The sequence below is a fragment of the Lepisosteus platostomus genome, chromosome 22 (genome assembly GCF_059453375.1).
Source record: "Lepisosteus platostomus isolate fLepPlt1 chromosome 22, fLepPlt1.hap1, whole genome shotgun sequence".
Taxonomy (NCBI): domain Eukaryota; kingdom Metazoa; phylum Chordata; class Actinopteri; order Semionotiformes; family Lepisosteidae; genus Lepisosteus; species Lepisosteus platostomus.
The window spans coordinates 11,251,692-11,278,904 of record NC_142632.1 but is presented as its reverse complement, the minus strand read 5'-3'; the positions used below and the strand labels follow the sequence as shown (position 1 = coordinate 11,278,904).

At 47.4% G+C, this 27,213-nt stretch overlaps 2 protein-coding genes across 14 annotated transcripts in view; both read left to right on the top strand.

Annotated features, from left to right (window-relative positions):
- Positions 1 to 433: 433 nt before the first annotated feature.
- Positions 434 to 4,989, top strand: LOC148643462 (gap junction delta-2 protein). The gene is made up of 2 exons (XM_088616017.1): positions 434 to 645; positions 2,714 to 4,989. The coding sequence occupies exon 2, from the start codon at positions 2,722 to 2,724 to the stop codon at positions 3,796 to 3,798; it is 1,077 nt and encodes a 358-aa protein (XP_088472143.1). The 5' UTR covers positions 434 to 645; positions 2,714 to 2,721; the 3' UTR covers positions 3,799 to 4,989.
- A 1,280-nt stretch (positions 4,990 to 6,269) lies between these two features.
- The window catches only part of myo18ab (myosin XVIIIA b), a 120,062-nt gene continuing 99,118 nt past the window's right edge, over positions 6,270 to 27,213 (top strand). For 8 of the 13 annotated variants that reach the window (XM_088616016.1, XM_088616015.1, XM_088616005.1 and 5 more), the window contains exons 1-2: positions 6,271 to 6,428; positions 11,034 to 12,213. In XM_088616016.1, coding sequence (XP_088472142.1) covers positions 11,185 to 12,213 — 1,029 coding nt within the window. In that variant the 5' untranslated portion in view covers positions 6,271 to 6,428; positions 11,034 to 11,184. Of the gene's footprint in view, positions 6,429 to 7,284; positions 7,358 to 7,383; positions 7,406 to 10,187; positions 10,206 to 11,033; positions 12,214 to 25,780; positions 25,832 to 27,213 lie in introns of those variants that run through there. The other 5 variants (XM_088615979.1, XM_088615981.1, XM_088615980.1 and 2 more) reach the window with 5 other exon arrangements.

Genomic DNA, 27,213 nt, shown 5'->3' with positions numbered 1-27,213 from the left:
GCTTACGGAATCAGAGAGTGTGTCTTCCATCTTATGTAGCTCATTGTCTAATAGTCCCTATAAAAATGAGGAATCAGTGCTGTAGGTGCAGAAATACAAGTTAGAAAAAGAGCTTTTCAGGCTCTCTTTGTTGGTGGCCACAACACAACCATAGTCTCAGCTTTGAATGTTCATTTGAAAGGAAATAAAGAAACGCACAATATATACAGTATTCCTCACACCTACTGTACATCTTTGCATGATATCATTTGCTCTCATCTGCTACCTTAAATATTTTTCTTTATTTTTCCCATCTCATTTGAATCAGAATGCAAACAAACAAACAGTCCCACTGGCAAATTAGCACCGCTATCATTTTTTCCAGCAGGTTCCCTGAACTTTGTGCCTGACAGCGAGTGAGCCCCTGGTAAAGGTGGCCCCGTGTATTTAAATCTTTGTCACACTGTACATTGAAAGCTTTTGTTTGCATACAGTACAATGAGTGTTGCGGACACAGGGAGTAAATATGTGTGGTCAGCCCATTCTCCACCAGCCAGATCAATGGACCCCAGCAGCACACCTCCACTTCAGATATAGTTATGCAGATTGAAGCCTTTGGCCTTTTTCCAGAATTGAGTTGGAAAGATAAGATACGTTTTCCCAAAGGTGAGTGCCTCTGGGTTTTGTCCGGATAATTGGTTTTGTATTCTGTTTTATGTTTTGTTGTTGAGGGGAATTTTTCTGTGTCTCTCTGGTGGGGCAGGTCTGTTGTTTTCTCCTGTTGGAACAAAAAAGCAAGGCAGATGCAGTAGCAGTGACCCTGTTTTTCACAGGCTGATGCCGGGACAAGGGCAGGGCTCAGGTTGTTGCGTTGTGCTGTAGATGAACATGGTTATGCTGTTGTTTCAATTAAGATCAACATTTAGGACTTTTATTATTTTAAGCATGACATACCTTTACTGCTTTAAGGATTTTTTTCCCCTTAAAATCAGAGCAATAACAAATTAACAAAAAAGGAAACGTGCAGTAATATGTATGAAACCATATAAACCCAAATAATATGTCATTCTGTCGCGAACAGGATGGTGACAGACACAGTGTTTACCTAGTAAGTATGGCCTTTTCTAGAAAAAGATCTTTGCTGTGTTGTAAAAAAGTAATGTTTGTACAGAAAGAAATAGCAGATGAGCACAGCTGGCTTTACAATTTTACCAGATAATGTATTTTGATCCACACGACGCTTATATAAAGTAGGTTTTTGGTATGAATTAACTACTTTACCTTAACTAAACAAGGAGTTCATCTGAGTTTACGACCTTCCTCTGAAAGGTACAAGGAGACTGCATGCTGCACAGCTCTGGCCTCGAACTTGATTTTCTTTCTTGCTAAAGAGAAAGTCAGTTTAGGAGCAGCTCCACCTCAGACTGTGACTAACACACAATCACAGATAGGTAAGATACTGAGACAAAGTGGGGGAAAACGTTTCCAAAGGAATTTTAAATGATGACGATCGGCGAAACAATTAAATTGTCATAAACTTTCACTCCACTTTAATAGATGTTTTAAGGTATGAAGCTGATCTCTCGGCAGTGATCCTCAACCAGAAGCAAGTTTCTCTGGCTTCTGATGTGTCTGCTGAGGCTTCTTAATGACAGGAACATTATAAGGGTTACATGGGAGAAGAGGCAGTGCTAATGGCCATTTGGTCCCTTATTCTGTTAGGAGTTGAAGTTGTTCCTTGTTGTCGACTTACACAGAGGTTTTGTGACCTCTCATGTACATCAACACGCACTGCAGTCATGATGCTGGCTCCAGGGATCAGCCAGTGACCTCCCTGGTGTATCTGCACACACTGCGGCTCCAGGGATCCGCCGGTGACCTCCCTGGTGTATCTGCACACACTGCGGCTCCAGGGATCAGCCGGTGACCTCCCTGGTGTATCTGCACACACTGCGGCTCCAGGGATCAGCCGGTGACCTCCATGGTGCATCTACACACTCTGAAGCCATGATGCTGGCTTCAGGGATCAAATAAGACACAGCCTCCTCTGCACATCAGCTAGAGTGACTGGAATGTGACACTTCACAGGGGTTATCAATTGGGAACCTCCATTCAGCATTGTTTCTGGGAGTAGCCCACAAGCTGAGGGAGCTCCACAGCGGCATCAACATCCCAGAGACACTCCTTTCTGTCCTGTCACTCAGCTCAGTCCAATAAACTATGCCAAGTGTACCATCATGTCTTTCCTGATTGTCTTTCTTAAGCTCCCTTTCGCTTCCCCATGCAGGTTCCTCCCACCCCAGCCAGAGCCAGTTGCTGTTCCTCACTTTCCCTTCTGACACACAGTGAAACACTTGTCCTAACTCCTGTTCACTGCAGCCAGTCAGAGACTCTGGGACTCCACACCATCAGACCCCACCATCCCGCCTTGACATCAAAAATCCTGGAGTGGTTTACAAAAGAAAAACAATCCTGATGTCTGGAATATAAACAGACTCATGGAAATCTGAATGCCATTCCACATTATTTTCTTGCCTGCAATGTTAATTAAGTGGGACGTGCAAAGAGTTTTACAGCATCTTAAGAGCTATTGTTAGCCAGTCTATGACCACCAGTAGCTATGATAACTACTGGTAATGCCTGGTGAGGCGATTTCCTGAGTGCAGGACGTTGGAGGCAGAGAATTGCCACCTGATATTTTGCTTTTCTTTTTTCCTCCTTTGTTTTTCTCCAGGTTAAGAAATGGGTGATTGGTCCATTCTTGGCCGCTTCTTAACAGAGGTGCAGAACCATTCCACGGTGATTGGCAAGATCTGGCTGACCATGCTGCTCATCTTCCGCATCCTGCTCGTTACGCTGGTGGGCGACGCCGTCTACAGCGACGAACAGTCCAAGTTCACCTGCAACACCCTGCAGCCCGGGTGCAACAACGTCTGCTACGACACCTTCGCCCCCGTCTCCCACCTGCGCTTCTGGGTCTTCCAGATCGTCCTGGTCTCCACGCCCTCCATCTTCTACATCGTCTACGTGCTGCACAAGATCGCCAAGGACGAGAAGCTGGAGAGCGGGCAGGCGCAGGCGGCGGTGCAGGGCGGGCAGGAGCCCGACGTGGGGGAGCCGGGAGAGCCGGGCGGCGGCGGGCCATCCTCCCGCTGCGAGGAGGAGTGGAATCTCCGCATTGCCAACGGTGTGGAGCAGACCCTGCTGGGGGAGGACATCGGGGAGGTGAGCAAGGATCCCACCCACCTGTCCAGCAAGGTCCTGCTGATCTACATCGTCCACGTCGTGCTGCGCTCTCTGATGGAGATCGGGTTCCTGGTGGGGCAGTACTACCTGTACGGCTTCGAGGTGCCGCACTTGTTCCGCTGCGAGACCTACCCCTGCCCCAACCGGACGGACTGCTTCGTCTCCCGCGCCACCGAGAAGACGATCTTCCTCAACTTCATGTTTGGCGTCAGCCTGGGCTGCTTCGTCCTCAACATCGTGGAGCTGCACTACCTGGGCTGGGTGTACACCTTTCGGGTCCTCTGCTCGGCCTGCTGCGCCTGCTGCAGACCCAGAGAGGGCTCGCTCGTGGGGGTGGGCCTCTACTCCTGCAACAGCCCCCTGTTCCTGCAGCTCGGGCAGTCCCTGCAGGAGAAACTGGCCCTCCCAGGCTCCCTGCCCTCGCCCAGGGAGAAGCTGGGCGGCCTCTCACCCTGCCCTCCCCCCATCTCCCTTGAAACAGACTCCACCGCCGATCGCACGTCCACCAGGGGCCCAGAGGACAAGGAGAGGGCCAAGCCCCACCCGGGCAGGGGAATAAAGTCCTGGCTTTGAAAAGTGTTCCTTCACCTCCCGTTAATTTCAGTTTTCCTTTCCACGGTCATTATTTCGGGTTCCATTTTTTACAGCGTCATGTTACTGCATGGTGTTAAAAGGTAGTTCGTTTGCAGTGCAACTTCTTAAGTGTTTTATTTTAAAAGGATTAGAATAAAGTCCAAATGGGAGACCTGCGTAGAATGTTTTGTGTAGAAATATTTATGATAATTTATGTGATCGTACATACATTCTAAGACGTATGACTTGGCATCTTATCTAATTTGGTGTGTATTTTAGAGATTTTATACCGATTTGAAATCTGGACACACAGGCATTTCAAAACCCTCTTCTGATGGGTTTTTTTTCTCACAGTCACAGTGTTTTCTGTCAAAGGCTACAGTTCCTTGCACTTAACAGCCAGCAGCTGAAAACAGACTCGTTTTTATTAAGCTCCAGCATGCTTCTGGGGGAGATTCTCTCTGCCTGTTGGACCACAAATCATTTGATATCAGCCGAGTGTAACGTGTGTTCGGGGCACATTGCTGTGAGAGATCCTGCAAACCTTTCTCTGGAATTCAGGAAGTGAGGGGTAACCAGCCTTTGTCCCTCCTCTCTGTCTTGTCAAGCTATTGTAGAAACTGAGCACTTACAGTACATCTGTCACCAGCCACAACTGCTACATGAAAGAAGGTTTCTCTTTTGTCAGTCAGAGAGGCAGAAATGGTGCCCCTTTCTCCCACACCTACAGGTATAATTGCTGAGATGTCAGCACGGCTTTTGTTCTGACCTTTCCTATCGGATAGAAGGTTTTGGTTGGACCAGGGTTTGGGACAGACTCTCTCCTCCTCTTCAGCGGGTGCTGCAGATCTGATCTTGAGTCCTGATGATCTGACAGATTCACCATTATCTCTTCCTTCGCTTGGACCCTTTCAGAAGATATCTAGTCCATGTGCAGTAGACAAAGTGCAAACTGTAGAGGAGCGTGTTGGGTGCGCCTTACCTGGCTATCAAATTATATCAAAAATTAATATCCATCCTGTGCGTGCCATCTTATTCTTTCTTTAATTTTCCTCCAAATACTGTTCAGACTTTGAACTTGTTCTCAACCACAATGGCAAACATGTAAAAGCACAAAATAAATGAGTTGTTCTGATTCTTCCTCTGACTCTGAGTCTAAAAGAGTGTGAGCTCTGACACGTATTTCCTGAATCTCACCCGCCTCGGATTAACCTTTAAACTAGCCTTGACCCCAAATACACCCACCCACTAACTATAAACCACAGCCTGAATCTCGACCCTGAAAACCCTAACTCTGAATTTTACAACTTCATCCATCTTACTAAAACTAAAGCACGTCGTCATTATTTATCGGTTGTGCATGCGGAGATAAAAATACATGCGTCGTGTGTCGATCAGTTTTCTAAATAATCTGCGATATCACGTCAAGGACATTCATATACATTAAAAAAAGTCCAGGTATGGTGGAGCGATACCATATTTTGTCCACGAGAGGGCGATGTAGGGACGGAAAGCGAGCCACGGGAAAAGAAGCTCAGCCAATACCGAAACCTCAACCAATTCTAATCCCTTTATCTATTTAGGGAGCTCTTTCAGAATTGAAATGTTTTCTTTGACTGTTTCCATCTTCTCATTCTGAAATGCAGCTGATGCATGAATTATGCCCACATTGTGGAATCGTGCCGGGGTGAATTGGATGTGTTCTGAATTCGGGGTAACTGGACTGGATAGCTCCATTTCTGTAGGCAGCAACCCCACTGAGACATTGCAAAGTTGCTCAATAACGAAAGGAGTGCAGTACTCGATTTTCAGAACAGTCGGCGTGTAAAAGCAGTTTGAACATGGTGACTTTTATTTTAGATATCTGGATAACAACCTATAGCAGCGTTCCCCCATCTCTACTGCTCGGGGTCCGGAGAACAGTGCGTCGTTTCTCTCACCTACTAACATCTCTACAACCACTAAACTGACGAATTGGTCCATCTCCCGTCGTCTTGCACTGCTCAGGACGGCTGGGAACACAGAAACACGTGCCGAGCTGCCAACACAGCCACGATCGGAACCGTACACTGAACGAGGTCGTCGCAAAACGCTGGAGACGGCGCGGTTCGGCCAGTGCAAGCTGAAATCCCACAACCAACACACTGAGTAGCGGTGGAGCAGTAGGTGGCACTGGCACTCCAGCATTTCCATTGTGCCGTCTGCTGTGAGCCCGCATCCAACTTTTCCGAAAGAGAAGGGGTATTAACCTTGGTGTCCTAGTTAAATCCCCGTAATTCAGTCGGTGAAGCAGCGTCTCGCTTTTCTCAACCGATCCGCGGTGCCGCAGTGGCGGGCGAGGGCCGGCGGGTCGCCTCTTCTCGGCCTAAAGGATCTGGACCTCAGCCAACGCAGGGCGCTGCGCCGTACCAACGCGAAGGCGGAGGGCTGTGCTGGGCTTCCACCAACCGTCCAGCAGGGATCGCTGTAGGCGCCCCCCCCCCTTTCCCTCGGTCTCCGTCTGCGGCGCTGCGCCGGAGTCGGCCCCCCAGCACCGACGCGCACACAACACTGAGGCTGCCTGCGCTCGCAGCTCGCACACCGGGGCGGGATCGCTGTCAGCGAGAAGGCGAGCTCCGCACGGCAGAGCGGTGAGTACAGCCGGACCGGCACTGGGAGGAATGCAGCACGCATGGCCTGGGCTGGCCTCTTTTCGCTACTACAAGCGTTTTAGGGGGGGACGTTACAATTGCTGCCGGCTGGACGGCGAGGAAATGAGGGCGAAATAGGCTTAGCCAGTGCTTTCATTAGCTGGTTAGTACTGTACAACAGCGGACGCCAGGACTCGGGAATATATACACTCGTGGTGGCTTAGGCGTGATGCTCTGCTTTATAAAACGTTTCCCCCCCCACCGTCTGTGGTCAGAATTGGTGCTTTTAGTAGCCATCGCAGCTCCCCTCTCCCTGCCCTTATTATGTGCTTGGGAAGGCAAACCACGTCCTTTTGCAAAAAGGCGATGTCAGAGCGGAAAGTGGCCAGCGGGCTCTCGCAAGCACGTCCAGCCGCCGCGCTCGTCAGGGAGACAGAACAATGCCCCCACGCCGGGACGCGCGGGGCCGTGGAGTGGTCCTGCGCGACTGTTCGCGGTTTCAGGTCAATCCAGCAGCCTCCCCTGCGAGCCGTGCAGGACAGGGGCGCCGGGAGAAGGAAGGGTAGACACACACACAAAAAAAACTAGGAGCCAGCGAGGGGGTTCGCGTGGGATGAGAATGGGGGGGGGGGGGAGGAGGAATCGAGGTTCCACGAGCGAACAAAATAACACACCCGTACATGTCCACGTTTTATTTTTAATATTGTTTCGCCGTGGAGTTGCGTTTCCCGAGTTTAAATTAAAAAAAAAACCGTGACGGTGAAATTGCTAGAATTCCTCGGAAACGATCCTGAACAGCGAAGCCCAGTGCTTCCAGGAAGTGAGTCTGTCCTGCGCTGTATCCTGATTGGAAGACGGCGAGCTGCCACAGCGGAATTGCAGAGCAGAATATACGATTTATCGTCTCTGTAGTTACACTATCGCCCTAGGTTCGTTTCCGGAGACGGGTGATTTATATCCTTCAGTTTCTGTGATGTGTATGTACTATCAGTTTTTTTGTCTTAGGGACGGTATTGGGGCTGGCGATGTGTGCTCAAAACCACGTACGGAGTATGAGCGTTTTAATAATATTAGGCTCCCGTGGCCTACAGGGCTACCTGGCGAGGTGTACTGTCCGGCTGCAGTAAGGTAGCCAGCACTGGCATCCAATTCTGAAACAGTCAGAACGAGGTGTCTTTCACTCACTCACTCACTCAAGAGGTACGTGTGAGTTAAAACTGTGAACGTCAGACGACTTTCATTCAGCTGCGGCATAGACTCGCTTAGCCCGCCAACAAGTGCTTTTGTTAACCTTGCGACAAAACACGCTCGAAGTAGGTAAAACAGGTATTTAGGGACTGTTTTTTTTAACATATCACATCCTAAACATGTCCGAGTTACCTCGCAACTTGGAGTATATAGCATATTCAGGTGTTATTCATGTGACGTATTCAAAGGTAGCTCGGCTTGAATTTGCATTCACTGTGTTAAAGCTGGAGTTAAACACTCAGCAGATGTCATCTGTTTTAGTTCTCATAAATGTTTGTTATAAGGGAGTGAGTAATGATTAATGTTCATTACGACTGAGCCCGGCCTGTCCTTGTTTTTTTCTGTCCAGAAAGGATCATAAATCATTTTTGTTAGACCAGCTGACACTAATGGATCAGAACTGAAATTGAAGTGTTCAATGAATGCATTGTTTTTTAAAAAAATATGATACAACCTGACTTTGTTCCTATTGTCCTGCAAAAGCAAAAGTGTATGTATTTGAAGTGAAAGGAACCTACTGGTGTTGAGATCCTGTTTTATGTTTGGTAAGCACAGGTTATGTTACTAAGACTGTATCAGCGTTCTTACTGGGGAATCTGTTCTGTTACAGCCAAGACGCGCTTCAGACACTGATGATGACATTGTGCTCTGTGTACTGGCTTGGCTGTTACTGTAGATGTTAAGTGTTTTAGTTAGGTTAAATGTTTCCATGAGCTCTGTAAATGGAGACTTTTTGGAACCATGTTCATAAGCATTGTTTTAATCAGAGTAGGCGTAGTAGTCCTGATGAATGGCTAGGTGTCTGTTGCAGTACACGTGCTTTGGTAGTCTGAGCTGCTTCTAATTGTTTCCTTTCATAAATTATTGAGCGAAACTTATGGTCTGTATGACATATGCATGTGCGCTCTGTCATCATTTATTCTTTACGTTGTCCTTGTTTTTCTCTCTGCATAGTATCAGAGAGGGCAGTTCCATCATCACCAACAGGCGGCAACTCACTTCCTTTGAACACTTTCATGGTCTAGGTTTGGACAAAATAATAGTCATTGCATCAGTGGCGATTGCTTGCATTTGTACGGAGCTTTTGATCCCAAAGGATCCCAAAAGAACCCACTTCAGCCAGCACCCAGTCTGCACCGGCGGCCCCACCTGGGGCGCCACAGAGCACCCAGTCTGCACCAGCCGCCCCACCTGGGGCGCCACAGAGCACCCAGTCTGCACCAGCCGCCCCACCTTGTTTTCTGCAAGAATACTGTAGTTCTTGCTCAGAGGGATTTTGAACAGCTCGTTTTTTAAAGCGCTCTCATTGGTCTCTTAACACTGAGGCCAGAGGTACTTAAATAACACAGTGCCTTTTCTCCCTCGTCACCTACGGCCGAGGGCCCCTGGCCTGGCCTTGTCAGATCAGAGAGCCTCTCAATTAGTTTCTTGCTTTTCTGCAGATGTTGGAATGGAGCCTTTGAAGTTGCGGATGTGTAAACGTGTTTAAAGAGCATTTAGGGAACCGGCCCAGCTGTCACTGTACCCTGGAATGTCGCAGCGGAATTTAACGACTCTTGCAAGTGCTCACTTGCTGGTGGTGCTTGAGTCTGACATGCTGTGTTCATCCTCCAACCTTAGACAGGGTGGCCTGGTGGTGATGGTAGATGCATTGCTTTTTTTCAGTCAGTAAGATCACTCTTACAGCACGTGATGTGTGCAGTGCCTGTCCTGCTGCCCCGAGGCAAATTATTAACATTTGTTAAAGCTTGCTGTGGAGGGAGAACTCTCCCTTTGTTCCCAACAGTAAAAGAGATTGTCGCAAAGGAAGCAATTTAATGTCTTATCTATGAAAATAAAAAAGTTGAAATATTCAAAGTTGGGTGGACTCTTAGCATCTGATACTTTGTGCTCAACAGTAGTATTTAGTTTCTCAGGCAGCAGGGAAGGATAGCTGATACATTCGCAGTTTGTCATGTTTGCTGTGCCCTTGCCTTGTTGGCCATAATTAAAATAATTGTGCTTCTATAGTCCTCATGGAAAAAAGAAAGACATGGGATAGTGCCTTTAAAGTCCTTGTCCCACTGCTGTCTGCTAGTCTCTTCTTTTGGAGTCCAGGGGCAGAAATATCCTCTTCCTGCCGGTTTCAAAGCATTTCCTTCATCAGCAGTGTTTGTTTAGATGCTGTGCTCTCATGCTGGTGGGAACTCGGTTTTGGAATGGGAGTTTCAGATGCTGCTGGACAAGACTGGAGTTCTTAAGAGGGCTCCTCCTTCAGCGGGCTCTCCGACCTGTTACAGACATCACAACAACACTCTCCTGTTCCCTCCACCCTCTGTGCTGCGTCGCCTGTGAAAAGTAGTGGAATGGCAGATGAGCTGAATTTTCTCATCAGATGAAGGGTTGGGTGTTTGTTTGTTTTTTTTAGCCGGGGCTTGTGGAAATAAACAGCAGTAAGCAGAAAGTGAAATATTTTCTGGAACAAGACGGAGCTGTCCGCTTGCTTGTAGAGTACAATGCTGACAGGATTAGTACAGTGAAGTGAGACAGGTGAGCCAGTTAACCGATACTGCCAGTGAACAGGTTTTGTAAGTGCACAGTGCTGGGACACCTAGGGGTCCTCCTTAATTTAGAAACAATGTGCTGTTGTCGGACCAGCGAAATAGACTGTGAATTACTGGGTGGGGGAGTGCAGAGTGGTTAAGTGTTTGAATAGGCTTGGTGTGTGTGCTGGTTCGTTAGCAGGTACTGTTACTGTCGGCGTGGAAAAATAGTGAGTTGTGTCTGTAGGTGGAATATTAAGTTGTGAAGAAAAAGATATTTGACAGGCTGCTCCTTTTTTAAAAAAAAAAAAGTAATCAGAGCCACATTGGGGAGAATGCATTTCTGTTTCCTGCGCAGTGTCTAGAATGTTTAAATTCTGTGAATATTTCCCTTGATTTTTGGGTTTGGCTGTAAATGCCTGTAATAGGAGACTGGAATGCCATCTCTGGCCAAGAGTTTAATGCTCTTCAGTTGTGATGTGGAATCTTTTTCTGTATTCTTTGCGTATTAATTAAGGGTAGCAAAATATCGTCGCCGCTGTGATGCTTGAGCTTAAAGGCATTTAAAAGTTGTTTGGTTTGCAGTGTGATGGAGCATTAATTATGAGCTCTATAGGAGTGAGAATAAAGTCAACTAAAATGTGTTTATTTGGAATGTTTCTTGTTCCCCTGCTGGGCTCAGACAGTTCATCCCTAAAACAGGGAATGACGTATTATTTGGAATGTAATTTCCAATCATGTTTTGGGGTCATGGCGTGCTGTTAACTGTTTTGTTACTGTAAATGACATCTGGTTACACATGATTGTCCTTATTACCGTCTGTGTCCTCCTTCAGGGTATTGAAGCTGGTTGTCGTTTCCACTGCCTGGGAAGTTGAGAGGCTGGACCTGAAGAGAGCGGGGACTTGGGTTCTGTATGGAAAGATTCTCCCCGAGTGAAGAAGTTGAAGCCAGACGGGGGGCAGGCTCTGCTGGGAGCTCGGGACCATGTTCAACCTGATCAAGAAGGACAAGGAGCGGGATGGGGCGCGGAAGGAGAAGAAGGACAAGAAGGACAAGAAGGAGAGGATGTCGGCCGCGGAGCTGAGGAGCCTGGAGGAGATGAGCATGCGGAGGGGGTTCTTCCACCTCAACCGTGCCTCCAAGCGGGATTCCAAGGCCAAACTGGAGATCTCCAACCCCATCCCCATCAAGGTGGCCAGCACGGCGGAGCTCAGCCTGGCCGACATCGACTCGGACAGCGTCAGCAACCGGGGCAGCGTCATCCTGGACGCCGAGCAGCTGAGCACGGCCAGCTCCAGCGACGACATCAAGGGGGAGGGGCTGGACGGCCACCGCAGCTCCGTGCTCCAGCGGGCCGCCAAGTTCGGCGCGCTGGCCAAGCAGAACTCCCAGGTGGGGCAGATCATCAAGCGCTTCTCTTTCTCCCAGCGGAGCAAGGACGAGAGCCCGTCGGAGGCCTCCACACCCTCGGAGCAGAACTCGGCCGCCCCCTCCCCGCAGGTGGAGTCCAAGGTCTTCGACGCCCAGCTCAAGCAGGACTCCCAGCAGCCCCGGCCGGCCGCGCCGCCCGCCAAGGCGCCCGCGGTGCGGGTCCCCGAAGTGGTGGAGAAGGTGTTCCCCGCGGACCTGCGCCTGCCCGCTGTGGTGCCGCCGGCCGCTCCCGAGCCGCGGGAGCTGGAGCTGCAGCGCCGGAACACGGGCGACTTCGGGTTCTCGCTGCGCCGCACCACCATGCTGGACCGCGGCGCCGACGGCGGCGTCTACCGGCGCGTGGTGCATTTCGCGGAGCCGGGCGCCGGCACCAAGGATTTGGCGCTGGGGCTGGTGCCGGGGGACCGGCTGGTGGAGATCAACGGGCGCAACGTGGAGAATAAGAGCCGGGACGAGATCGTGGAGATGATCCGGCAGTCGGGGGACACCGTCAAGCTGAAGGTGCAGCCCATCCTGGAGCTGAGCGAGCTGAGCCGCTCCTGGTTGAGGACCGGCGAAGGGCTGCGCAGGGAGGCGCTGGATGTAAGTACCCACCCCTCAGTTTGCACACACAGGGGCCATTCCAACGTCCAGTTTATTCTCGCTGCATCTGTGAAAAACACACGTTCGGTGTGCATGAAGAAACTCGGAGCCCGTGTAACATGTGCTCGAAGTTGCGAGATGTTGGCGTGATGCATTAAGTCTTTGCAGGATCTAAGTCCTTGGGAGTGGCTGTTGCGTCCTGAGGGCGGCCCGCTTTTCCGCGGATGTCTCCTCTTAACCTTTCCCCACCTTTCCTTGTGTCGTCCGTGTAATGCTTTCTTGCAGGTACTCTGCAGATCTGCTAAAGGCTGAGCCTGCGTTGCGGAGATGCAGCAGGGCTGTCGCACAATGTTCAGTTAATCCCAGTGGGGTGCATTGTGGTGTAGACACTGGTGATTTTAAAAAAAGAATGAAAGTGGGAAGTGAGATTTATGGGGGGAAAAAACCATTGCAGGACTTCCGCCCAGACGCAAGAGGAGGACGCTTCAGAGAGAAAGAGAAAGTCTCACTGTTTTCAGGATGACTTGTGTCCCATCTTGCTTGTTCCCCTTGTGTGAACATTTGAGTATGCTTGATCTGTGAGCTTGGAGTGTATTTCAAGGTTTTTGACTTATTAAGGAGCCTTTCAATGTGTAGCCGTTTCAGCTTCTGCTTTATGGACCTCTTGCCAAAATTGCAGTTGAAAAAAGATAAAAGTGTTGTTTGCCAGTTCTACCTGAAACGCACTCTGATTGTAAGCCTGTAGCTGAGCTCCGTGATTTTCCCATAAGCATAGTCGAGAGCATAAAAACCTCAGAATGTGCACAGCAGCAAGGAGACCATTCAGCTAATCTAACCTGTTTGGTTGCTAACAGCCAAAGGCCTGAGGGTTTCGTTCACCTGTGTCTTGAGCAGTGTGTCTGGGAATTGTGTACCAGACCCTCACTGCACTTTGTGCAGAAACAGTACTTTCTGTTCTTAGTTGTAAATGCTCCTTCATACTCTCCACTTACAGTTCGTCCTGAGATTGTCACTATCGATTTTGAAGGAGAACATTGTGCTGACTGTGCCAATGCAGTTATCTTGAAGAATGTTGATACTTTAACAATCTAGATTTTGTATTTTCCACAGTCCTGTCACAATGACAGGGGTTTGATCTTGCCCACATGGCGTTTTCGTGGGTACAAGGGCGAGGAGTCTTGAGGGATGGCTGTCGTGTTCAGATTGCTGTAAAGGCACTGTGTGTTCATGGTTGATTTAGGCTGATGGGTGTTTCTCTCCGTTAATATCAGGAGAAAACCTTTTTTAACATATGTTCTGTTATATGCTCTCAGTTTCGTTTTCGGGTCTCAGATAAGAGTTGCTTCTATGGGGAAAAAAAAGAAGAACGCGATTTTGTTTGTAACAGCAGCTACTGCAGGTCAGTCCAGACCAGGACTGTGGGCACTTGCTTCACCCTGGGAGGGTTGGAGGCTCAGCAGTGTCAGTCAAATATTCATCTTTACACATCCCTGTTGGCTATTGGAAAACACCAAAGAATTGTTCTTACTTTGATTTACCTTTCAAAACTGTTTGAAGCCCCTAATTTGTTGTTTTTTGTTGTTTTTTCGTGCTAAATAGGGTAATTTGATGATTGAAAATCTCATTTTATTCATGAATGCCACGAAGGAGACCTCGATGTACTAGACAACCAGCTTTCCTTGTGTCCTACAGCAGAAATGTTTTTGCTTCATGTTTTTTAAGAACAAAGAACCATTCGTCCCATTCGAACCATCACTTCGGCATCAGTGCTCTAAAACCACTGGAAAACCCCAAGTGACTGTGGGTGGCATTATTTAAGTGCAGCTGTTAAATACTATAACTATTATACTTAATAACTATAGAGTTGAGGAGTTATGAAGGCCAAAACAGTCTTAATTCACTGTGCTCCTGGCTGATGGAGTCTATATTATGCCTGTAGAGATAGTGGCCTACTTCAGTGATTCTGAAGGAGTGCAGTCCACTTGGTTTCATAATCATCAATGAGTACAGGTCTGGAAACAGTGATAACAGACGACTATTTCTGTTTTAGACCTGCTTTCAAACTAAAGAGCATTTGGAGGTATTCATGCTTCATACTCTTTCTCATCACCTAAATTAGACCTTTTCCCTGCTATGTTTATAAGAAGGTAAAAACAGTTGCAGACGATACGATCTGGCTATAGCCCATTCCTTAGTTAATAGTTAATTGATCCCAAGATCTCATTGAGCCGTTCTGTTCAAAGATACCAGGGTGTCGGCTTTAGCAACATGGCTGGGTAGCTTGTTTTGAACTCCCACAACCCTCTGGGTGAAGAAACACTTCCTGCCACAGTTTCTGCTTGCGCCCTCTGGGAAAGGCAAATTACTAGCGACAACAACCGCTATCAGGCAAAGCAAGTAGAAAATGGACTTCCCCCGGCATGATTCCAAGTGCCCCTCAAGTATAAGTAGTGATGCCATTTTTGCAGGGTCCTGGTGGAGGGATTTTCCAAGAAAAGTAGCAAACCCTGGTCATGATGTCTCATGCAGATGTCAGGCAGGGTCGTGATGGAGACTCGTGGTGCAAAGGAACATCTTCGGTCTTTTATCGGCGAGCAGCTTCTTGCAGAATTCTTATTGATTTTGAATGCATCGCCGCTTTTGAGAAGGATGCTGATTGCGTTAGCCTGACACGGATGTGCAGTGCTTTTACGCCACGCAGAATCTCCTCTAACACTCAAGAGCAAAGCACACCGTTGAAAATTAGGTTTTTTTTTTTTACTTATCAGCGCTTTGAGGTCTTTGAGTAGCTCTCACAAAATTGGATTATTATGATTGCTTTTTTTCTCTTTCATCCTTCTGTTGCACTCTTGTGTGAAAATAAAAAAAAAGCCGTAACGCTAATAGAAATAATAATAACACATTTGTTTTAGCCTTTTTAATGGACTCAAATCAGAATTATACAGATGAGCTCCATGCTGTGTTTTCTGTCTACACGTGCTGAATACACTTTCGCAGACGTTTTCCAGACTGATTGATCTGTCGTGTTGTGGCCAGTTTCAAATTTTGCTTTGTATTGCTTCTCTTGTGCAGTTGTACATTCCTGGGTCTGAGCTCAAAGGGGGGTGGCGGGTTGGGGGAACCTCTTTCTTTCTTGTCTGTCTCTGCATGCTCAGACAAACCCCTTTCTCTTTGTGCAGCGCTTTGCCGTGGGGAGACAAAGAACAGCTGCTGTTGCACTGTGCTGCACACGTCCTATAGGCCACATATTCATGAGCCTGCAGAGAAATAGCAGTGTTCCAGCACACACATGACCATCTTGACTTTGGGGAGAATCATCACTATACTTGATTTCTGTGTTGTGAGCATTTCGTTCATGAAGCATGTGACATTTGCAGAAAAGAGCAATAACAAATATCATAGTTTCCAATGGAGGTATCAGGACTGTGTAAGGTGTTGTAGTGCTTGTACTTGGATGGTCATTATTCTGATCTGGGTTGCTGCAGAATGCAACATTTCTCTCTCATCATTGGCACTTAAGTTGCAGGTGCCAGAAGCCTTGATGAATGTTAAGGAGGCTGTTTGGAGCAGAGGAGGCGTCCGCATTGCTGAATCAGTGTGCTGGGCAAGCCCATCATGTTTAACTGGTGATTCCTGTAAGCACAGGCACTTGGGTATGTGACCCTGGAGCACATTTTGGGCTGTGCTGTGTGTAAAACGCTGGTTGACCCCTAGGTGAAAAATGCTCAGTATGTCTTGGCGAGACCGAGCGCTGTCTTGGCCGGGCCAGTGGGTTTCAAGACCGCAGGGTTTGAGAGGTCGTGGCGTTTTTGTTCCATTGCCAGGTCCACAAAGCCTGTTGTGAACGTCTGTAAGTTTGGTGCCAAGAATGGAGAAGGACCTGCAGCCAAACATTCTTTCTTTTTAAAAAAATCTAATGCCCAGTTTTATTTTTTTAAAAATGGTCTGTTTCTGTTTAATGACTAATCAAGTGGAATTAATCTTCTGTTTTGCTGCATTTTTTTTTCACAAGCCCTAAGGATTCTGATTGCGTTTCAAGTACGGGGCAAATCCCGGCTATGATCAGTATTGTTACAGTTTTTATTACACCCAGCTGATGTGGACTAGTCAGTCGTGTGTTTTCCCCCATCTCGGCTACAAACCCTGCCACCGCACACGGGAGAGAAAGAGGAAGTTCAGCCAGGCTCCTCTGAGAAGGCCCATTTTCCAGCCACTCATTATTTGCCAAGTCGCGGGTCAGAGGAGCTCATGCTGGAGGTCCAGTGCTGATTGGAGGAGAGGCAGGCCCATCACTTCCAGCGGCGCAAGCCGGGGAGTACCCAGAATGCCTTGGGCCGCTGTATTGGTTTGAGCCATGAGAGCCCTGATCAACTAATTCCATCCTACTGTTGGTGGTGCCAGTTGATAACTGCCACTTGAGGAATCATGGTTACAGAAAGACATGATCCCAGAGATCATAGAGCTTAAACTTGAAGCTTCTTTACGACTTGAGCCACTCATGAGGTCCTGTCATGTCTGTATTTCTGTTTGCAAGGACTTCACAATGATGCTGTTTGTAGTCTGATAGCCCATCTGGATAAAACTCGGATGCTAGGGTGATGGTCTTTGGTTTCTAAAAAGAGCACAGCGCTTTGCCTTGTGAGGAGATTATACATGGGATATATTCCGGAGTGGTAAGAGTTTGGGAAGTTTGGATTTCACCTTGAATATTGAATTTTTTTGAAAAAAATCTAATGCCTATGCACACTAGTTGGATTTTTCTATCTCATCTGAGATTGCAGGAAAGCCTAGTCAGCAGTTTTCAAAGGATCTGTAGTATTTGTGGATAGGTCAAAGGGGAGGTACAGTAAGGATTTATGTGTATTTCGGTACAGTGATAAAGGCAGACTCCTCTCCCTGTTCCTCCCACCTCCCCAGAAAGACAGATCATAGCAATGCAGTGAAATAAATACTTTCTGGTGGGGGAGAGTGTTTTCTTTTACTGCCGCAACAAAGCTAAAGACCCGAGTTTCGTGATTTATTTTTGTGCTTTTGAGTGCCTCTCTTCCAGCTGCAGAGGGGCTGCTGATCGGCGATGCCGTACGCGCTGACATAAATCAGAAATGTGACCGGGGCTCTGTCTGGTGGGAGGCTGCTGGTTTCGCATTGTGCATTGAAGCTGCTCGGACGTCGTTTGCTTGCAGATAGGTGCCCATCCTATTCATCTCCCTGTCTGTCGCTCTGGGCTAACAGTTATTCAGCACCCGATTCAGCTCTACCACAAGGGTGGCACCAGTTCACTGCCCAAGAGTTGGCTCAGCTTAGGCGCTTCTCCAGAGCCCCATGTGATCCTCAGTTATAATGAAAGGCACTGCAGTGTGTGAGTTCATTCAGTTTATCAATGAAGAGCTCTGATGTGTGAAGTACTTGATATCTGTTAAAAGTGGTGCTCTTAGACTTCATTCTTTTGCATTATGCTTGGAAAACTACTAAAGATGACAATTAGTTTCCCTTAAGGACGCTTAGGCAATAACAAAAATAGTTTGGTCTTTTTGTGCCTGCAGTATCTTTGGCTAGATCATCAGCTTTAAAACTTTCCAATTACTCATTTTGCTGAGGAGTGAAACACTTTGAAAGATCACCCTGTGTCAGTCCTGGTTTTGGGAGTCTTGGTATGAAAAAAGCATAGCAGGAAGAGCTATTTTGGGCAGCTTTCTCATTAGGCCAGGAAGTGCAGGAGCAGGCCAGGGCTCCATTGCGTGGGGTGGATGTCACGATGGGGTGGTTGTTTGTGAACAACATGAGTCTGCCAAGGAAGTGTGTTACTAATGAGCTTTTTTCCAGCTGCTGGAGGGAGTCCTTTTGTCTCCAAAAACCAGAAGTTGAAGTTTTTTTTCGGATTCGGCAGCAAGCAAAGAGAAGGCTAACCGAGTCTTCAGTCTGGGATTCTAGGTGCTCCTAAATGACTTGGAGTTGAAAGCCCGAGGTGTCCAGCTGTTAACTGTTAATCAGCCCACCTATCTGCCTGTATAAGCTCTTTACTAGCAAGGTGCCACTTAAGTGAAAACTAACTGCTCTAGAGAGAGATTTTTGGTGAATTATTAGTTGGAATTCTTTGTTTTGGCAATCAGTGAGTGCTTTCCTTCAACGATTACAGTAGGGACCGTACTTTATTTTGTCCACTTAAAAAAGGTTTTCCTGGGATAAATGCTATTGTTTAGAAGGTGGGACAGCAGCTTCATACGAGGCAAGAAAGGTGCAGGAGGGTGGAAAGGGAGGCTCTAGAAATTGAGATGGAATGCTGCCTGGCAAGCTCCAAGTCTCTTGAAATAATAGATATTGTAAATAGATTACCAGGGCTGCTTTGTCCAGCTGCGAGGTCGTGCAGGGGATCCATTTACTCCTATGTTAACGAAAATATACAGTAAAATAAACACAGCAGTGCATCTGCTCTTGAAGAGTGTTCAATAACTTTCTGCCTTCTGTTATTAGCCGTAGAGTGATGTCCTGTGCAATTGATCTGTTATCATTTTTTAAATTCTGCCCTGAACTGCTCGGACTTGTCTCTTGACTGGTTGGGGTAGGGGCGTTTTTCTAAGTCTTGAACTTTTTGCTGTGTTTCAAAGGTACATTTTCACTTTTTTGGCAGGGAAGGGCTCCTAGAAATACTGTGCCTCAGGTCCTGTGCAATGCAGACAAGGTCATCGGTCCAGGGCCAGAGCAGAGTCCCTCTGTCACCTCTTTCCGGATGCTTTTGTGTTTCTTGGCAGGCAGAAAGCTGAGACCGGAAGTCCCCGTTTCCAGTGCAAGTAGGACGTTCAGATCGTAGATTTGAAAGATGTCACCAATATACAGTTACAAATGGTTTCAGGGTTCCCGGATGGCTGTCACAGTCCATAACAAATATCATAAATGGGAAGAAGCCCATTTGCTCATTTGGATCCTTCTTCAGTGATTCCAGGGAGTCAGCTTCAAGCTTCAAGCTTTAACAAGGTGGCCAGGGAGCTTCCATAATCCACATGTGAGAACAAGTGTTCCCTGCTTTTAGACCTGAGTGCTTCTACATTTAATTTCTACTTGTGTCCTAATGTCCATGTGGTGTTGTGAGTATTGTTGCTGTTGCAATCGCCTACCTTGTTTTTAGCCAAGCGCATGTGTACTTTCCGTTTGCTTGTTTATCCTACAGAGCTGGCTTCGGTTTCTTTTTAACGATTGTGGAGTTTTTCTGTTTTTCCTCAAGGCAACGTCTGCGTGACTGTTTGTTGACTTTGTCCAGACTGAAGTCCCATGTTATAGGGTGGACCTGTAGACCCAGGCCGCAGCTTTCGAACAGGGAGGGTGGCAAAGAGAGGAAAGTGAAGGGAATTAATGTTCAGAAAAGTGCCGTGATGGATGTACAGTAAGTTCCCAGAGATCTGTCAGGAAATGACCTGGGTATTAGATTAACAGTTCTTGACAAAATGAGCCAGCAGAGCAAATAGAGTGTTTTCCTTAATTGTAGCTTTTCTCGCATTCTTAAGCCATGGTGTCGTGTTGAAGCTGACATCTCTCCCTGTGCTTTGTTTGTGTCTGGCCTTAATGCTACAGCTAAACCTTTTGGGATAATGCGTGCTGAAATGTGTGCCCCAAATACTTAGAATTACTTGTTTTTTTTTTGGGGAAGCTCTGCTCTCATTCTTGATTGATTCCAGTTGCTCTGAAATCTAGTTTAGCCTGAAACCGTGGTTGCCATGTATGGATTTAAAGATAGAGCTGTTTATATAGGCACATAGAGGAGGGCCCTTCAGCCCTGGTGCTGGTCAGCCTCTATCCAACAGGTTTTAGAGGTCACCACTAAAAGCTCCCGTTTCTAAAGACTTGGAATGACTTGACTGTGATCAGTTAAGCAGGAGATCTGTAAAATTAAGAGATTTTGAGATCAGTGTGATTTAAGACAGTGGTAAATTCAGCTCTCAAGATCCAGAGCTCTCTTAAATGAATAGATCACCAATCCTGACATCATTCTTTTGAAAGAGGTGACCTATAAAACTGAATGGACTGGGACTCGTCTGCAGCGTTTGAATCAAATGCAATACATGTTGTTTTTAGCATGAGATGACCTGGACAGTCCAGAGGTCGGTAGATTCTTCTCATGCATGGAAGAGATGAGGATCTTACCTGCGTGTCACTAAGCAGCATGACTAACCCCACGGAGACTAGCTGGCATACTGTCTGCGGAGCTTGACTGCCTTGCTTACAGATTTCACCATTATTGCTGCTGCTTCTACAGAGCCTGTGAATTTACCCACAGCTATATTAAAAAATTCCTTAAGTTTTGTATAGTTAAAGATGCTAAGAGTTCGTCTTGTGGTTCAAATTGCTGATGTCCATAGATTGAGTTTTGTAATGTAATCATTAGGAGATAATACTGTTTGATACCAAGTTGTTAATTGATCTGAGGATCTCATCAAGCTGTTTTCTCAAAGAAGCTTGTTCTAAAGTCCCACAGCGCTAGAGGCCTTCTTCTCTCGGTTGTAAATGAAACTTCTCAGAGTAGTACACATATACACACAGTCAAAATCCAGCATTAAAAACAGTATTCCTGAGTTTCTTGTGAGACCTGATGTGGCTTGATGAAGGTGGAAATCATGAAGACTTTTTGTGCTTACTCTAGTGTAGCCTTAAACTTTTTTTTTTAGCCTCAACTTCTTTAATTTAAAGAGCTCAGCTATAAGGGAAAATGTTCATAAATCAAAAAAGTGACCTAGGAAAAACACAGACTGCTCTGGTGTGATGGCGGATTTCCTGGTTATTCTAATTTGGTGCATGTTGCATTTCATAAAATTACCAATTCCTTCATGTGCTGCACAATAAGTAGAGTCCGGGGAGGCATGAATTTGATCTCAGTCCCTGCTTCATCCTTCGCCGCCGTGTGCGCCTGTCTGGGTCGCTCAGCGTGAGTGGAAATCGTGGGCCGTCTGTCAATCCTGGCGCCGTGTTTCATAGCGGCTCTGATTTCCCTTTAAATCCAGTGTTTATGGGTGTTTCTCATTAGTCCGCCTCCAAGTTCTGCACACGGAGGGCTGGGAGAGGGAACTCGCAGCTGTCCGCCAGATCCGCTGCTCACCTGCACAGCAGGCGGCTCCTCAGGTCGGCAGAAGGCGACTGCGGCTCTTATGGAGGAAATGTAGCTCCGGGGGTCTCTGTCGGGTGGGATCCCGTTGAAATTCTTCTTTGCGTCTCCACATCTTACACGAGTTCTAAACCTAACCCTCACCTTCTTCGCAGCCCCATCACAACCCCATCACCCTACCATAAGAATGCAAGTGAGGTCAGTCACGAGAGGCAGTCACCCCACCATCCAGATTGTTTGGTTCGCTGGGAGGGAGAGAGATCCCATGAGAGATCTCATCCAGATGTTTCTTGAAGGAAGCCAAGATATTGACTTCAGCTACTTAGCGGGGCTCTAGGCTCTAGACCCTCCTGCAGCCCTCTATGTCAAGAAGCGAAGTGGTCCTCCCTCTTAGACGGAAGACATGAAGTTCCTCTATCTTGTTTGTGTAAGACTTTCATTAAGATCCAGGAATTAACTTTGTCGCCCTTCTGTGTCACCCAGTATGAATGTTGCCCTTTGCCCAGAGTGCTCTCCAGTAGTATCTCAGGTGGTCAGTGCAGTATCCAAGGAGTGGAGTAAGACTGCACTACGCATTCTCAGCACAGGGGCTCCAGGGTTCGGAAAGCACAGAGGCCGAGAGGAAAGCGTCTGTGTCGGGGGGGGGGGCATTTCTGAGGACAACTGGTACGTGGAAACTGCCAAAGAGGGACGGATCAAGCCTTCTCAGCCCACTGAGAAGGAGTGCGGTCTCCCCGTTTTATTGTGTCCTGTCAGCGGAGTGCGCCCCACCCTGCCACAACCCGGAGGAGCCGTCCCGCGGGGCCTCAGAAGAGGGATAAGCGCCCTGGCCTTTACGATCTGAGGTTTCTGTGGGCTTTTCGCACCCAATAAAACGGGCAGTGGGACGTGCGTGCTGCGGCCAGGAGACCCGGCGCCGCGGTTCCCTCGCTCTCGTGGCCGGCCGGCCGGCCCGCGGCGCAGTTCGAGTCAGCCGTGCGGAGAACGCTCCCGGGGAAATTGTTTCCCTCGCTGGCGAGAGGAGGAGCAGGCCCGTGGGAGTCCTGCAGTAGGGATTTGCCCCCTTGTTCTGGGGAGGGCAGTCGCGTTGTGGCTTTGAATGTTTTCTACCCATCATTACCACATGGATACACCAATTGACACCAGCACTGCAGCGCAGGAGGTGAAATGTGTTGATGATTGCTATATCCGTATGTACGGTGTATATCTACAGTGAGAGCCCTGCTTTTCTGCCTCGGTTTTGTCCTCCTCTTGCATTAGGAGGCTTGCTGTTTAGCTCTGGGCATCTCTCATTCTCTCTCTCTCTAAAGCTTCCTGCCCCCTCCTCCAGATCCTGCCCTATCAATCCCTTTCTTATTGGCAGTGGGATATGGTATTTCCGCTGCCTTGGCATCTGTTCCGCGCAATGTGGGAACAATTTTGTCAGCCTGAGTATTCAGATATTCAGAGAAGTTCCTCGATTTGTTGTGTTGTCTTTTTGGGAGCATTCTACATGTAGCCTAGCTAATTAGATCCATTGCCGTCATTGTTCTCTGTTTCCAAACTGTGCAATGCTTTTTGGTTGTTTTTTACTAATATATTAATTTCCTGCTAGTGCTATTATTCAGAGAAACTCACAAGGAGTACAGTTCTTTTTATTTCCATGCACATTTTTGGAAAACATTTCCCAGGTGGGATTTGGAGCATACTTGGTGAAACAGCTGGCTCAGGGGTACGCAGTGGTGTTTCCTGCCTGGGATTTGAACCTGTGATCCTCTGGTCCTTAATCCTAGCCACAGTCGAGGATCACACGCTCAGATTCCAGGCAGGAGGCATTCTGCGCCCTTAAACAAAATTGCTTCACCTTGATTGCTTCAGAATACTAGACAAATTTGTGGTAGCGGTGATTCCTTCCTTAAAATGAATTATACTCACTAGAAAAATGTTGCCGGTCTTTATATGCTGATGTTGGGATTTTCCATCACACGCTCTGGCCCTAAGCTGTGCCACCCGTTGTCATTAATGTGTTCGTGGGATGATGGAGCCAACGATCAGCATCAGTTCAATTCTGTTTGCATGATCAATCACAGTCATCCATCGCAGTCGAGAAACCGGCAGGCAATTCCAGTTTTTACCTTTTTGGTGAAGTATGAATTTATTTCCCAAGCAAGTCAGGAGCATGGCCTACACCTTCACATGTGAATCCCCAAGGCAGTGGAAAGACCAACAGTGCACGCCACTTCTGGGTATTAAAATTGTTAGTGGAGGTGTTTTGTGACTGATCAAGTACAGTAATCCCTCGTTATACAAGTTTAATTTGTTCCTCGAATACTGCTTGTAAGGTGAAAACTCATGTAAAGGAAATTAAATTTCCATTCCTCCTGTGTCATTTTTTCCCGATTGGTTCCAGAACTCAAAAATGTTCCCTTAAGCTCACAATCTTTACCTTAATACCACGCAGAATGCTGCCTAAGTATGAAAACAATAACTTTGCTAGTTAATTATTTGAGTAAAGTGCCTAAAGACTTCAGGAGATTTGTGAACTAAAGGCAGGAAAGTAGTAACACACCTGCTCATTTACAGTTGAAACAGTCATGAGCAAATCCATAAGCATTAAACACTGTCTCGTACTTTACGATATGCACTAAACGCACACAAGAAGTTAAAATGTAATAAGAAATAAATACCTCCGAGAAGATGTGAGAAGAAGAAGAATCTCAGCAATGCTTTACGTGAGCGCAGCTCGTTAGAGTGAAAATTTGCTTGTTCAATGATAAAACAGGTAGGAACTACCACATCTTATATTTATGAAAACTCGTATAGCGGTTGTCTCCGTAGCAAGGGATTGCTGCGCGCACCTATCCCAGAAAGACACAAAAATAGATGTATCGTCCTCAAGGGCACTGTCTCCACAAAGGCAGTCTGAACCTGTCCTCCTTTCTGGTAATGAATTGAGGCCTTAACGTGTACCTAACTGGGTACCTTGTTGGCGCTCCCTGGTTTTTAAAAAATCTTGCCGTCTTCACCCCCTTCCCCCTCTGCGTGGTAAATTGGCGCTGTCTTTGTTGGGTTTGGCTGAGGCCTTATTTCATTCTGGGAGAGAGCGAGCACCGGCCGAGGAGGTAATCCTGATTTGATTGGCTCACGTTGTATTGAAACGTTCTCGGCATTACTGGTCTCTGAACTTGAACGTATTTTTCCGTAGCTCGGAAAACCTCCTTCTCCCCCTCGAACAGTCGGCGTTAAAAGTCTAAAACCAACCAAAAAACAACAACAAACAAAATGTGGAATTCAAGAGAGAGGCAGTTTTCTTTCACTGATAAACTGCCAGTACAGTTTTAAAAGCAATGGAGTGATGCACGTTTATATATATTTATATACTATCTCCTTTTATCTGGCCTCCTTTTCTACACTCATTTTAATCTTCCCTACCCCCCTTTGCTCTCTCCCTTCTCCCCCCCCCACACACCATGAGAGAATCCACACCTAAAGCTTTGCTTCTTCTTCTTTTTACTTAACCTGGAATTAACCTCTGCTTGCTCCTAAATATATTTGCTTATTCTGTAAATGCGTTTTTAAATGCATCCCTGGGGCAGGGATGGGTGTTGAAATGCACACAACCTCATTCCCTATGTGCGATTTGTCCTCATAAGCACCTAGAAAACCCCCCCTTTTACTCATGACGCTGTTGTGTGCGATGTGAGCATGGCAGTTGGGCTTTTGTCCCTCCTGTGCTTGGAACGGCAGATCCTGCCTCACAGAAACATTGCCATTCCCGTTATGAGCGACACAATATCGCACCCCAGCAGAGAAATGCAAAGAACCCTGTGCTGAGCCTGCAGCCTGCAAGTATCTGTGGGTAGGCACAGTCTGCTCCAGGGGCACACTCATATCTGGGGCTGAGGAGAGACATTTAAAGACCACCCACATATCCTCGGTGGTAGTTTGGGACCCTGACAGTATAGAACCAGTGGGGTTTTGTGTCCCAGGGAGGCTCTATAGCATTTCTATGAAAAATTAAGAAGACTCCTCATTCCAGTAGCTGTCTTGCATATTTTCTGTCCTGCTTTTCAGGAAAAATCCTAGATTCGCTCATGGCCTAGGGTCCCGCCTTCATGAATATGCACCATTGTCCTTGTTTTAAGCCTAACACCCACCATCGCCAAAAAGGGAGCACACTGCAAGTAGACGTACACTTCGCATAGCAATTGGCACACACACTGCCCTCATTTGATTTCCTTTTACATTGTTCTGGAACAGAGAGCAGCATTTGAAGGGGTTAGTGAGACTTCCCTGAATTCAGACCAGTCGGTTCCTTTTTCTTCTTTATTGTTCAGAATAAGAACGTTATAGGAAGCGTGTGGGGTAGATAAAATGGTCATAATAAATCAGCGCTTTTGAACAGGCGGCTGCCTTTAGGAAGCAATTGAGTTTTGGCGCGGAAGTCCAGAGGCTTGGACTAGACGCCGGATGATTGACACCAGTTTTTGTTGGGTGCCGTTGGCTCCTTTGATGATGCAGCAGGTGGGCTCGGCGGGTTTCTTCCAGGTAGGTGGCTGTGCTGCCTTCTGTACATGAAAGCAGTAATTGACTGGGCTGGTGTTGAGGGGCTGAGGGCACTGTTGGTGCTGTAGCTGCCAAACGTCAGAGCTGCGGTTTTGTCTGATTAGCTTTGGCACTCAGTCATGTGATTGACGCAGAAGTGAAAGGAGAGCTGCATCCGATACAGGATACTACAGGAGTACGTGTAGTAACTCGGACTGAGTTATGATCTGTTTGCGGTGCACTGATCATTTCTTCTTGCAGAAGAAGCGACGAGTTAACTGAACTGGTTCAGTAAGGGCTGACGAGTGGGGAGAGGTGCAATTAATCTGTTTCATGCGTGAATCACTGGGCTATTTCTCATTCCGAGACTGCAAGGTTTCACAGGTTTAAGCTCAGAAGTTTGCTTCATAAGAGAAGAGATGCCAAACGCGCAAGAGAAAAAAAAAATAGCATTGCAAAGCACTTCTTAATCCTGAAACCAAGGGGAATGAATTCAGCAAGGGACAGTATTTCTTTATTTGTGTATTTATACATTACATTGTGTGAGTGTGTGTGTGTGTGTAAGTCAGAGTGGCGAACTCTGGACGGGCACTCTGTAAGAAAAGGCCCAACTTTAACACTACGACATGTAAAAGTGCAGTGAAATGAATTGGGGGAAAAACGCAGTATGAGAACTCCCTGCCTACAACCCCCTCCCCCCTCCAGTGGGGTTGGGCGGCCCCCTCCTAGAAAGCTGTGTCTAGTGGGGAGGGGAAGATGTTAGCGAAATGGGAGGTTTTCTGTTGGTGAGTCAGTGGAAACCGCGTGGCGAGGCTGGCAGGCCTGGCATGAAGACTGCGAGTCCCGGCCGCTGAGGGCAGGGTCACTCTGTATGTGTGTATTCTGGGGGGGGTGCTGTGCGGTGGAGCTGTGTATTCCAGTAGTAGTCTGAATGATTCCAGCTGTGATAAGTTTCCTCCCTTAAGTTCCTTTCTGGTATTTGTGGAATCTGCTTTGGAACCAACATCGCGCTTCCTGACTCCCTCTCTGGAGAAGGCAGAGCCGGGCCTGGTGCGCTGGGCTGCGTCTGGGCAGCGAAAGAGAGCGAGAGCTACGATCGCGCTCTCCGGAGAGAAATGAATCCGTCGGACCAGGGCTGTACAGAAAGCCTTGCCACATTGGGGGGGAAGCAAGCTCGGAAATCGTGGAACTGGCCAACTTTCCGTCGGTACTTGCACACTCATGAGGTCTGGCTGAATCCCAGTAGTTAGGTGCCATTCCTTTTACTCCGTAGAAAAGTATCTTTTAATGCCAGATGTCAGGGAGCTTAAAGCTTAAGGTACAGTAATTCTTCCCACATGCAGAATGGCGCTCTGAGAGAGCAGCAGGGTTAAGTCTGGACAGCC

What these genes read in the sequence shown, in the direction of transcription:
- LOC148643462 (XM_088616017.1), top strand. Translation starts at nt 2,722, where the DNA reads ATGGGTGATTGGTCCATTCTTGGCCGCTTCTTAACAGAGGTGCAGAAC.